Genomic DNA, 13,732 nt, shown 5'->3' on the forward strand with positions numbered 1-13,732 from the left:
GCGGCCTGTTTATCATCACACTCTTCAATGATCTGTGCACTAAAGACAGCAGAAATCCCAAAAGAATATGAGGATTTAGTCGCCGTTTTTGATGAAAAGGAGGCTGAGAAATTGCCACCACATCGACCCTACGACTGCAAAATTGAACTGGAGCCAGGTGCGATATTGCCATGTAGCAGAATATACGCATTGACCGAAGCAGAGAATCAACATTTAAAGGAGTATTTGGATCAATATCTTGCGAATGGTTTTATTCGTCCTTCTGAATCTCCAGTGTCATCCCCACTATTTTTCATACCGAAGAAGGATGGGAGTCTTCAAACTTGCATTGATTATCGAGCCCTCAATCAGGTTACCATCAAGAATCGATACCCACTGCCTTTAGTGTCAGTTTTATTAGATCAAGTAAAGAATGCTAGAATCTACACCAAATTGGACCTGCGAGGAGCATATCATTTGATTCGAGTGGCTTCAGGGGATGAATGGAAACCCGCTTTTCGGACTCGATACGGATTATTTGAATATCAAGTGATGCCTTATGGGTTATGCAATGCTCCCGCTGCCTTCCAGCATTTCGTTAATGAAATATTACGAGAATTCCTCGACCGGATTGCCGTGGTTTATATAGATGACATTTTAATCTTTTCCGACAATCTACAGGAGCACATTTCCCATGTTCGATCCATCCTCACAAGGTTGCAAGAAAACCATCTCTATGTAAAATTGGAGAAGTGTGCATTTCATGTGGAACGAGTTGAGTTCTTAGGATTCATTTTGTCACCAGAAGGAGTTAGTATGGATCCTGCCAAGATAAAGACAGTGCAACATTGGCCTTCTTGCAATGTCAAAGCGATCCAGAGTTTCTTGGGGTTCGCTAATTTTTATCGAAGATTCATATCCAAATTGTTCTCAAACAGTTACACCCATTACTCGATTGTTGAAGAAAGGAGTGAAGTTTGAGTGGACAAAAGAAGCTGAAAATGCTTTACATTTTTTGAAGAATTCCTTCGTCTCAGCTCCAATCTTGCTCCACCCCAATCCAGATGAGCCATATTATGTGGAGGCAGATGCTTCAGATGTTGCCATAGGAGGTATCCTTTCCCAGCGTCATAAAGATACAGGTCAATTACATCCAGTGGCCTATTTCTCTCGAAAATTAACACCACCAGAGATAAATTATTCAATTGCGGTTAAGGAGCTATTGGCAGTCAAAGAAACTTTTCGTGAGTGGAGGCATTACATTTTGGGAGCTAAGCATAAAGTGAGCGTTTACACGGACCACCGAAATTTACAGTTTTTAAAATCATCTCGAACTCTAACAGCTAGACAACTGTGTTGGTCCCTATATTTTGCAGACTTTGATTTTGTTATCACTTTCAGACCAGGAAAAGTAAATGGGAAGGCAGATGCTCTATCTCGAATTGATACCGGTGCAGTTAAAGAGCCTCCAGAAAAAGAATTGATTATTCCACAAGAGAAGTTCATATCTGCCATATTGTATGAAAATGTAACCAAAGAAATTCAAGAAAACTTAACATTCGAAGGAATGCTGAAGTGGTCCAAAGAAGGCCAAGGAAGAGAAATCAAAAAAGGTTTGCCATACTTTAAAGGTGCACTGTATGTTCCGACTGTGGAGCTGCAAGAAAAAATTCTTCAGGCTTATCATGACGATCAATTGGCTGGACACAAAGGAATTCAAAAGACTCAAAATCTAATACAACAAGAATTTTGGTGGCCAAAAATGAAAACTCAGATAAGACAATATGTGTCAACTTGTGACAAATGTCAAAGAGGGAAATCAAATAGAACAGCTTCACAAGATCTGTTAAGACCTTTGCCCACTGCACCCCATGCCTGGCATACTGTTACTATGGATCTTATAGTGGCCCTCCCTAGTAGCCAAGGTTTTAACACTATCCTAGTTTTTGTAGACACTTTCACTAAAATGGCGCATTTCATTCCTTTGAAAGAAATCCCACGAGCCCCACAGGTTGCACAGTTGTTTACACAACACATAGTACGCGCCCATGGTATCCCAAAAATTCTAGTTTCAGACAGGGGGGCCCAATTTGTTTCTCCCTTTTGGAAGGCCTTTAGTAAAAGATTAGGAATTGATTCTCGTTACTCTACCAGTTACCATCCTGAAACCGATGGGCAAACAGAGAGAGTGAATCAAGAGTTAGAACAGTTTTAAGACTCAATTTATTCGATAAAGAGAAGGAATGGCCCGAGTTGATGTGGGCAGCTGAATTTGCTTACAATAATGCTGTTCATTCCACCACTGGGTTCACCCCCTTTTATCTGAACCATGGTAGACATCCTAATGTAATGTTGGGTAAAGAAGATGATTCAGTGCCTGCAGTAGAAGAGATGGTGAGGGATTTGCAGACCACGTTAGTTAGGGATAGAAAAAACATCATTCAAGCAAAAGACTCATATAAGACTCAGGCTGATAGAAAAAGAAGAGAGAGCCCCATTTATTCGAAAGGAGACAAAGTTTGGTTATCCACTCGTCATTTACGTCTCAAAGGAAATCGCAAATTTCAGCCACGATTTATAGGCCCATTCAAAGTTGACAAGATGATCAATCCAGTGGCAGTTAAATTGCAGTTGCCAGCTCATCTAAAGATACATCCTGTTTTCCATGTCTCCTTGTTAAAGAACAGTCCTCCAAATTTACGTCAAAACTCCCCTCCAATTCCTATCCAGATTAGCTCTGCAGAAGAGTATGAGGTCAATCAAATCTTAGATTCCAAAATCCGTAATGGCCAGCTTATTATCTAATTGATTGGAAAGGTTATGGTCCAGAGGAACGATCCTGGGAGCCGCACAAGTATGTACATGCTTCAAGATTAGTGAGAAACTTTCATAGAACCTACCCAAGCAAACCTAAATTGGAGAACTGTTCCTTGAGGGGGAGTACTGTCATGACCACACAAACTTGCCAAGTCAAATCAAAGAAGTGCATGAGAAAAGCAAAGAGATATCCTCAGTGGAGACAGCAAAGCCCAAACTGGAAGAAGGCTTGCAGAGTAATCTTGAGCTTATTTCAATGGAAGAATCAAGAAGAGAAGATCCAAGATAGCCGCTGTGAGTCCTGAAGGTTAGTTACAGTTCTAGTCTTGCAATCGGTTGGTTGCTAGGTTACGAGCTCTCCAGCTGGAAGCCTTGCACTTCAACTGAGGTCTGACAGGAATCAGCTGTGTGGAGAGAGAGCGCGCTTCAGAACAGAAACTCCTGTGAGGTAAAATTACATTTGAAGATTATATTACAGAAAACGGATAAATATTTTCAAGGTTTATTCGAAGAGTTTGATAGTAGACCGTTCCTGTGGAAGTCGGCAAGGCTACAGAGTTAATGTATGAATTAACCTTATGTTTACAAGGTTCTTGTTTAAGATATTAAAGTCAAAGAAAAAACGAACTTTAAAAGAGCAAGTATCTACAAATGTCAAGGTTATAAACAAAGGCCAAGTTTAAAGGAGAAACGAACTGTTAACAAATAAGCATTTACAAATTCAATGGTAATAAACCAAAATAGAGTTTAAAAGTGAAAGGAACTTAAATAAACAAGCATTTACAACTACAAGTTATTGACAGATGTCGAAGTAAGGAAGGAGAAACTAACTGTAATAAACAAGCATTTACAAATACAAGTTATCAACAAATGTTGAAGTAAGAAAGGAGAAACAAACTTTAATAAACAAGCATTTACAAATACAAGTATTGACAGAAGTCACAATAAGACAGGAGAAATTCAATAACATCAGCTGATTTGAAGAACGCATTATCACCAACTATATATATATATATATATATATATAGCAACATAAAACCAATCTCTAACAAAGGTTGAGAAGTTCTTCCAGAATCAGTAATAAGCATTTTTTTAAGAAGAGCTATCATTTATAGAGAGAAGCAAGGCTACAGAGAACTCAGGGTGAGTGAAGAAATAATAGAATTAAAGAGAATTAAGTGACTGTGACTCTTGCAGGTGCTGTATCCAATCTTAGATGTGAAGAGGCAGACTGAGTACTGGCGTTCATCATCTCTGTGGCAGTCTCTCTACCATCCCATTCCCCTTTCCCCCTCCAGGGTACTCAGCACGAAGGATTAATATTCGTTGTGAGTAGCTCGGGTCGGGACTGAGGAGTTATCTTCTGCTTCTGAGGAAATCGAATTGAAGTATCCTGACAGTATGTTTGTTGCTGTGTTGTGTGGCTTTGTGTGCTTTGACTGTGTGTGTGTTTTGTGCTTGGTATAATGGATATGATGTGATGTGTGTGTGATGTGTATGTCAATTAGTAAGTTGTAAGGTTGTGTGATTGTGTGTGCTCATACCCTGTTGGTTGTACGTTGTGTGTAATGTGTCCCTGGGTAGTGTCCGTTGTGAGTGCTTGACAATGTATTGACGATGGTGCAGTTGTGGTGTTGTAGTGACATGTTGTGGTGCTGTTTGGTATTATGTGTGACTGGGCCGGTGCTGTGTTTCTGTGTGTAAGTGTGTGTTTTGCACCTGTGGGTACTGTGTATGTGATGGGGGGGTGTAGCTGTATGTGAGTGTGCGTGTCAGTGTAAAGTATTGTGTGAGTGTAGCCCTCGCACCCCCTTCCCAGTGGTATGTCATGTGAGTGTCCAAAAATGTAATATATACAACAGTAAGAGGTAAGTGTGTGCACTTACGGTTGCTGTCGGCAGAAGCAGTGAAGATTCTGAAGTCTTAGGGCGAGCAGCGGGATGGTGTCTAGTTGTGGTTCCATGGCGGCCCCAGACGAGTATGGCTTCTTGAAGGTGAGTGTCTCCTTTCTTACAGTTCGTTTCCGCCTGGGTTTACGTGGTGGTGCGACCGCAGTGGAAACCTTGGCAGTGTGCAACCTTGGCAGTGTGCAACCTCGTAATCTGTCCTGTGGAAACATGGTCTCCACCGCCCTGCACATGCCTTCCGTTGCCCGCAGTGACCTGACTGCAGTGGCAGTGCCAGCTGTGCTTTGGCTATATTCTGTTGTTAATACCGCCATAGTCATATTATGACGGTCTTCTATGCCAGCCTGTTGGTGGTACAACCGTCAACTTGGCAGTCCTGAGACTGCCAAACTCGTAAATAGGCCCTTACTGTAGTTTGTAACAGCAATGGGATTACTCTTCTGCCGGTGGATAAATGTTTGTGTTTAAATGTCCCTCCCCAAAGGCCCTCATTACTCCAACCTAAAGCCCTCATTACCCCGTCCTAAACCTTGTTAATTTTCCAGCTACTCACCTGGTCCCTCCCAAAACTGTAAACCTACTACTACTGCAGTAGTACTTTATTGACTATAAAATGCAGTTTGTGATTGGATCATAAGTTTGTCAGGAAATTAATCCTCAAACTGCAAAGACAGATACAATCTTCTCAATTGTATGTTATAAAAACAGAAGTGAACTCACTAACAATAATTCTAAAGAGGTGTTTTTCACATGTACTTTACAGTGTTATCCAAATTTGGATGGCATGCTTCCTGCATGTTGAATACTACATGACAGTGTTATCCAAATTTGGATGGAGTGCCCCCTGTATGTTGAGTACTACAAAGCCATCGGTCACTTGCTGGAAGTTTACATTTGAAGCATGATCTATAAATTTTTTGGAACATAACCGTTTATTTTTAAAGTGTGGTCTATATTTACAGAGGTAAAGAAATTCCTCCTGCCTTAAAATTCCTTCCAATCTTCGTCCACGACCTGCAGTAAGAATTCTACATTGAAGAGGTTGAGGTTTTCATGAGGTGCAAACATTTATAATGTGTTGACCTTAAAGGGTGCCCTTTTCCACTAATTTTAGGAAGAAACACCAGATACTGTTGGGGTAATTTGTGAACTAGAGCAGCCTTTCCAGTAGATTTTTTAGTACAGTGGACTGTTGTGGTAATTTGTGAGTGTGGAACTACAAATCCAAATGCAAACTGCAGTGTTTTGAATGTGAGTGATGTTTCCTTTAATGTTGGCAATCAACAAACATTTCTGGTAGATTGTTTACCCAAGTGGACTGTTTGGCTAATTTTTTAGTGCAAAATTACAAATCCCAACACAAGCGGCAGGAAATGACCTTGAAATCACATTTTCAAGGTGAATTGTTACCCAAACAGATGGTTTGGGTAATTCTTTGAGTGCAAGATGCATTTTGTTCAGTTATGGGTAATTTTGCATAACCTCATGTTAATTGCACATATTTTTGCCACAGCAAATTACACTAGTTCCACACACCCCAAACTCACAGCCACTTTGCAATGGGGCATATTGATTTATAATCTACACAAATGGTACTATTTAAGTAATTGGTGAAAACTGTGGCCCTTCTCTCACAATAAGCTTTGTTCTAACTTTTACAGCCAGCTATGTACATACTCTCTGGGATGGGGGAGTCATCTGGTTGATATTCCTTGACAAAGATGAGGTTACTGTGTGCTGTAAAGTCAATTTCCAGCATAGCTATCATATACTTGCCCATCATTTGTATAGCTCTGTTGTCTTCTCCTAGTTAATTGCAGTAGGAAGTGGTCATAGACTTACCTTAGAAGGGCGCACATCTGCTGCATTAATTAAAAATATATTAATTGTGGAGCATGTTGTGTCTGTGTGAGTGATAGGAAGGTTCCTTTGTGTCTAGACTGAGTTCTACTCATACTGATTCCAGTGCTAGAATATCTACAAAGTTAGCTGGGTCTGGGTGTACTAATTGTGCAAATACCCATAGAAGTGAGAATAATAACTAGTTTAAATTCCTGATTTTACAAATTTCCCATTCTCTAGGATTGTAGTCTATTTCTTTTTTGTGAAAAACATCCAATCTATCACCACCATACTGGCAACTAACATCATTGCTCATACCCTATCAGCACCAATTTCACATTCTTGGAGTCAAGTTTGTCCCCTGTCTTCTCTTATGTTCACTTTAAACTTGGATTTTTTTGCTCAGAGGATAGGAAACAATGCCAAAAAGGAAATATCATACAAAAATTAACAACATATGAGAGTGCTGTTCACAGATTACATTTAAAGTGTGGTGAAGAACTAGGAATACAATTTCTGAAATGTGTTCTGACTGGAATGGTTCCAAAGGATGTCTCACTGTAAAACTGAATGTAATACATCAATAGACTCTGAATATAAAAGATTCCAAATGGAGCTCTTATTTGTTTTGAAGTAAACTTAAATGGACCCAAAAAAGTTTCAAATCTTAGAATCCAGTTGCATTTTTGGTGCACATGAATCAGTAATAACTATCAAATGGGAAGTATTCAGGCCCATATTTATACTCTTTATAGTGCTGCATTTGCATCATTTTTTGACGCAAAAGCGGCACAAACTTACCAAATACAATTGTATTTTGTAAGTTCGTGCCGCTTTTGCGTCAAAAAATCATGCAAATGCAGCTCTATAAAAAGTATAAATATGGGCCTCTGTTCCATAAATATTTGAAGTGTATAAGCAAGATTCTAACATGTTGGAGATCAAAACATTTTAAATAGGTCCAGCTTAGTAATTGGCTGATAAATTCAAGATTTAAGGAGTAGCATACCATTTTAGTATATTGCAAATATGTGTAAAATAGGACTTTAACAAGTAGTACAGCATCACATCTATTTTACATTCTAGTGCTAAATACTTCAACTGAATACATTTTGAGATTGGGGAAGCATTAGATCCACAGCAAACATACTTAGAACAATTTGAGCAAAAGAGAATTCATGCTAAGGGGCATAATTAAGAGCACCTAGCTCCACCTTAGCGTCGCCATTGCATACATTTTTTTCCACTAAGTTGGCGCTGAAGTGCCATTTTCCGCGCACCATATTTACATTGCATTTGCATTGTGCCACTTTGTAAACCCTTGCACCACATTATTCCTGCGCCAGGCATAATGTATGCAAGGGAGGAGTTCCCCCATTAGGGGATATAAGAAAATGGCGCTAGATTTCCTTGCACCATTTTTTTCAGCACTTCTAACGCCTGCTCAGAGAAGGCGTTAAAAGGGGGCTTTCATTCATTATAATCAGCCCCTATGTACTCCGCATGAGTAGTGCCAAACCTTTGGCGCTACTCCTGTAGAGTACATCAATAGCGTCAAAAAATTACACTATTGCCCCCTACCGTGCGCCATGGTGCACAAAATACGGCGCAGCCATTGTGCAGTGCCACTTTACTTAAATATGCCCTTAAGTGATTTATAGGTGATACATGAAACCTAAAAATGGATCATATCTATCTAACTACCTGGTAAATTGATCAATATAGTTCATGGTTTTTGGACTTGTAACAGCTCAAAATGTTTTTGGAAAAAAATCATACCTTGCTCAACGTAGGGTTGCATTTAATTAAATCCATAGGGTATTCAGTTTCATGTAAGGAAAAGTACATTTTCAGCTCAAGGTCAAATGTGAAGAAACTCAGAACACATTTACCTTTGACTGCTAAATTGATGATTGCCCATTCTTGGAACCATACATAAGTCTTGTGGACTCAAATGTATAATATAATATAATGTTCAGTGATGTATATAAGAATTAGATCAATGTCTGTCAATGTTCATTAAAGCTTTAAAATAATATTTTCTTGTTTTTATTTAATTTAAATCTGAAATGCAGTGTTTCAATAACAGGTAATGTTTGTTCCTGGCTTTTGGAATATTGTGCTTTATAAACAGGAGGACATATATTTAATATTAATTCCTAGTGGATCACAGAAAATGCCTCTCTCACATCACTCCTAGGTATAAATAAATACTAGATTAAGTATTAATTATGGAACAAGATTTTAAAGTGGGATCCCCATGGGATAATAGCATAATGTAAGCAAGGTCTTCCCAGGACTGGTGCTAAATATATCTACTATCATTCAATACTTTTGGCCGGAGCATGAATGATAAAAGATGAAACAGAACGGTCCAATAATAAGTGGTATAAATAAAAATCAATTCATGTCCTTGTCTTTAGGTAGGTGTCCTGTCTACGGCTTTTAGGTAGGTGACTTTTGCTTAGGGAGTCCTCCTTATTGCTTATGTTAGTACTATAGCCATAATGATTTCTATTTCAAGGGATATGGAACAGTATTGCATTTCATTTGATTTTTAAATGGTTTGAAATGATTCTTAATTTTATAAATTTTACAGTGCCTGTAGATATACCCATCTCTTTCCCAATAGGTCTGTTTCTGTACATCTCATTGATATCTGTGGTCTGTGTTACTATGCTTGAATATTGCACACTAAAACATGGGGCCAACATTTGTTAATAGCAGCAACGATATCTGTAAGATGTGAATTATAAAAGATTGCCATGAAATGTATTGAGATAGAAAGCATGCATGAACGTGAAAAAACAGACAGGTTTGTTTAAAATCCTTGGTACAAATGTGGTTTATAAATTTAACCTTAAGCTAACCTATGACTCGTATTTGTTTTCATTTATAGTGCTTCCCAGTTTTGAAGTAAAGTTGACCTCAGAAAAGAGCTATTTCTATGTTGGCGACCGTGAATTTACTGTAGATATTACAGCAAGGTGGGTAAAGTACATGCTTTTTCCCCAGATAGACAAATAGAACTGCTGCCACGTGCACACACACACACACACACAACCGCACACAAATATCTATTACCATATATATATATATATGGATAGAGATATAAATACACACAAATACATATAGATATGTATATACATATAAATGCATATAGATGCATATATACATAAATATATATGTATATATTATATATAATCTTTCTCTCTCTCTCTATATATATATATATATATATATATAGAGAGAGAGAGAGAGCGAGAGAGAGAGAGAGAGAGATAGAGAGAGAGAGAAAGAGAGCGCACAGTGGTGGTCTCCATTGTGTAGTTATATTTAGGACCATGAATTCTAGTGTTTTTTTGGGGTTTTATAATGTAAAATTTTAGGTGACATTTTTACCTAATTATAGCATCCCTTTAACCTTTGGTTTGTTTTAGTGAATTGGAGTTTTTTTTAATGTAATGTAAGATATTATAAACATATCTAACTATAACGTCACCTCTGTTTTTTTCAGAACACTTTTTATCATTCTGTGTCTATGGGGATTTTGCATTCTTTAGACATGGCTACAGCCCAAACCGCTGAATGAAATTACACCATATTTGTCAGGAATCTAGATCTTGGTCCTCAGATTGTGCTTTTTGTCAATTAGCGTGAATATCATCAGTAGTTTCAGAGTTATTTAAGGTTAAAGAATATAGATATAGGGGCGTGGATCCACTCATGGGGGTCTGCGGATCCTATTGAAAAGCAAGGCCCTGATTGGCCTGCCACAACCTGACCGAGAAGTTGCAGCTGCTATTTTGTTTCTTAAATTGGCTGGGGGGTGGGTAAACTAGAATATAAAAACATTTAAGGAGTTGGATAAAGATATCCTGACCCTCCAGAGGACACATGTAGGGGTCCTTTAAGAACTCCTCCTGGATGAAAATTTGCCCAATTTTTTTCCGATCTGCTGATCTACCCCAGGGCTCAGCGCGGCCCAACTGTGTAAACTCGCAAAGGATCTGCGGATCAAGGAAAAATGGAAAAAAATACACCCACTGCATCCAACCCCATGATGCACACGACTAAAATCTGTGCACAAATTGGGACTGGGTGCATGCAGAAGGGTTGTGCGCTGTAGTGCTTACATCAATGTGCATGTTAAAAACACCATAGAAATTCACTGAAAAAAGAAAGGTTACAGGACTGTTATAGTTAGGTTCTGAATGTACTCACACAAACCATGGATTTTTAGCATTTATAGTTATGGTTAACTCAAGTAACTATAACTATAACTAGTGCCTTAAGTTAAGTACAACTTGCAATTCTGCCATTCAAAGTTTTCTCATCAATAATTTTGTTGCAAATGTTGCAGTGGTATTATCAATTATGTCATAAGAGATTTCATGACTGATGTAATATGTGGGCAATTAGTAGTGCATGGTGGGGCATAAGTTACAGTTATCTTAGGGTATGAATTATAGTTACTTGAGTTAACTATAACTGCTGAATTGCTATGGTTTTGTGCAAGTAAATTCAGAACCTAACTGTAACATCCAAAAAAGTGTTCCAGAGATTCTTGTTGTATATGAGATGTTTCAGGGTGATCTGTCCAGCGGGGGCTGAGAAAATTGAGGGGGGTCAAAAAAGTGCATTTCCCATGTTAATTCCCATAAGAGCTTTGAACATAACTAGAACCCGAACCATTGGATAGAATTACACCAAAGTTGGCAGAAAGGTAGCTTCCAGTCCACAGATTACACTTTCTGTTATTTGGTGTAAATCCAGTCAGTAGTGTTTGAGATATTAAAGGAAAAAGAAAAATATATATTTAGAGGCAGGAAGGATTTACAAATTCTTGTGATCTTCTGCTGAGATCTGGTTGGCTGCCAACACTTCATCCCGGAAGCGTTGACAGCCATCTTGGGACTCGAGTCCCAGAAAAGAAGATAAAAAAAAGGAAAGGGGCCAGGGTACGAACAATCTGACCCCTTAGCTCTGGGAGATGGCATTGCTGTCACAGACAGAGAGCAGCTAAACATACAGATCCCTATCTATGAGAGCAGTTGTGTCCTCTGTGTCCCTGCCCGCATGTCTGTGAGCAGGGAAACAGCTGAAACATCTGCTTCCAGCAAGCGAGAGTTGTTTGCCAGCTCTCTCTTGCTGGAACTGCTGTGTTTGCTCTGACTTGGTGGGAGCTGTCAAAGCTCCTGCCAAGTCAGAGAAAACTGCTATGTCCAATGGGGTGGGTATCCCAGGACATAGCAGGAGCTGGCCCTAGGGGTGGTGGTGCCCAGGGTCATTACTGCCTCCATGAGGGCCCAGGGAGGTGGTCGTCCTCGGGACGGGGTTCCTCAACAGACCCTCTTCATTATCTTTTTTCAGACCCAGGGATGTGGCAGTCCCTGGGGCTGCAGGAGACCACACGCTCCCCCTTAATGAGAAATGAGTTTCCCTGGATAGGTGGCGGCCCCTCGGGCTATGGGGGCCAAGCATGTCCTGCATTAATTTAGTCATGTGTCCCAGGGAGGTGATGGCCCCTGGGGCATAAAAATGCCCTAGGAGATGGGTCCCATGTGCCCCTCTAGTTTATTTTTCATATGCCCCCCGGACCTAGCCCCTGATGGCTTTAATAAAGCAAGTGCTTGCTTTTTTAAAACTTTTACCTGCCCAAAGGCCAGGCACTGGGGGGCCAAAATCAGCTGGGGACATGGGCCACGTGCCACTTTTCTTAAATATGCCCATAGTTCTGTTTTTGCAGCAGGCATATTAAGTTTCAGATGTTATTGCTAAACATAGAGCCCCCCGGAGGTCAGCACCCGGTGCGGTCGCACTGTCCAAAAGCCGGCCCTGATTGTAAGACAATCAAGCTCAGCCCACTACAGAAAATCAGCATGTATATCCAGATTGTAATCACCAAAAGGGCCAGTTAAAACAATAAGGAGCACATGAGCCATAACGTGTGTTAAAAATGTGATTACACCTTAACAGATCTTAGGTGTACGGGGCAACTGTAAATACAGAAGAGCAGGTATATAGTGGGAATGGCAAGTGCCCCTCAAGAGTGGGATTGAAAACTTCATGGTGTATGTGATGTAAAACCCACAGAAAGAAACAGGAAGGCCAAGTGACCCTCAGGAGTTGGATTAAAAATTATCTGGTATAACTGCTGTAAAACCAAAAGAAAAACACAAAATCTGGCAATGTTTGCAAAGAACGATTGTCGCAAGTGCAAATCAAGATACCTTTTAGGTCAAACGTTCCTAAAGGGAAGGATTGGTCTCATATAATCTGCCCTAACCTTAACCTGTTTAAAGGGACCCTATCCCTGCCATTGGGAACCATGCCCAAATAAGGCTCCAGCCAAGGATGGGTTATACTCTACATTAGTGGGCTTCCTGAGCTTAGATGCCTCCCTTTCTCTTTTCATAAGATCACTATGGGTAGATTTTAGCCAACATTTACCCTTCAAAATAATGTCACCAGGCCAGGAGAATATGTTTGGTTGGTCAAGGTTGTTACACCTATCCTTAACAGGCCTGAGTCAGGGGATACGAATGCCCTTCACACATGTCAGTCAGTACAGGATAATATTCCTATTCAGGGAGGCCTCTGGGTTGTGCCAAACAGCAGAGTGGATAATTTAATAACATCAGCTACATATGGTAGACCAAGGTTCTAATGAATGATGTCGGTTGATGACCCTGCCGACACCTCAAGGACGCATCTACAAACCATAATTCCCTTGGCTTGTGGCCCATTGGCAGCTTTGTACCGTCACAAGCCAGTACCATAAGTCAGGGTCAGCACGCACTTTGTTTGACAAATCTCGGCAAGGTTCGCCAAAGGTTTGATACATATCTTTGAAGCCAAGCTCAAAAGAAATCCAACAGAGCTACAAAACGTAAAACATCCCTGTTTATGACAAGAGGCCCAAGTCCCTTGCAAGTCAAAAGTGACCCCTATATAAGGAAATTCATAAGTTCTTCCTGTGGGTGTTCCCTGCAGTTCAAAACAGCACGTTTTCACTTTCTTTCGATCATAAGGAATTACAAAACTTAGCAAAATTTGTATTCGGCCTCAAGCCATTCATGAAATTGACACGAGTCCAGCAAGAACTGAAGGCCATTTGGTGTCCGCGACATTAAAACAACATCATCAGTATAAAGAAGAACAGGGACAGACTGACCATTCACAGT

The 13,732-nt window shown here is 39.9% G+C and overlaps 1 protein-coding gene across 1 annotated transcript in view; it reads left to right on the forward strand.

Moving 5' to 3' along the window:
* Window positions 1-13,732, forward strand: part of LOC138292914 (complement C3-like) — a 2,405,892-nt gene that overhangs the window by 312,307 nt on the left and 2,079,853 nt on the right. The window contains exon 7 of the mRNA XM_069231788.1: window positions 9,445-9,532. Within this exon, the coding sequence (XP_069087889.1) occupies window positions 9,445-9,532 (88 nt within the window). The remainder of the gene's footprint in view (window positions 1-9,444; window positions 9,533-13,732) is intronic.

The sequence above is a fragment of the Pleurodeles waltl genome, chromosome 4_2, assembly GCF_031143425.1.
Source record: "Pleurodeles waltl isolate 20211129_DDA chromosome 4_2, aPleWal1.hap1.20221129, whole genome shotgun sequence".
In the NCBI taxonomy this organism is placed as follows: domain Eukaryota; kingdom Metazoa; phylum Chordata; class Amphibia; order Caudata; family Salamandridae; genus Pleurodeles; species Pleurodeles waltl.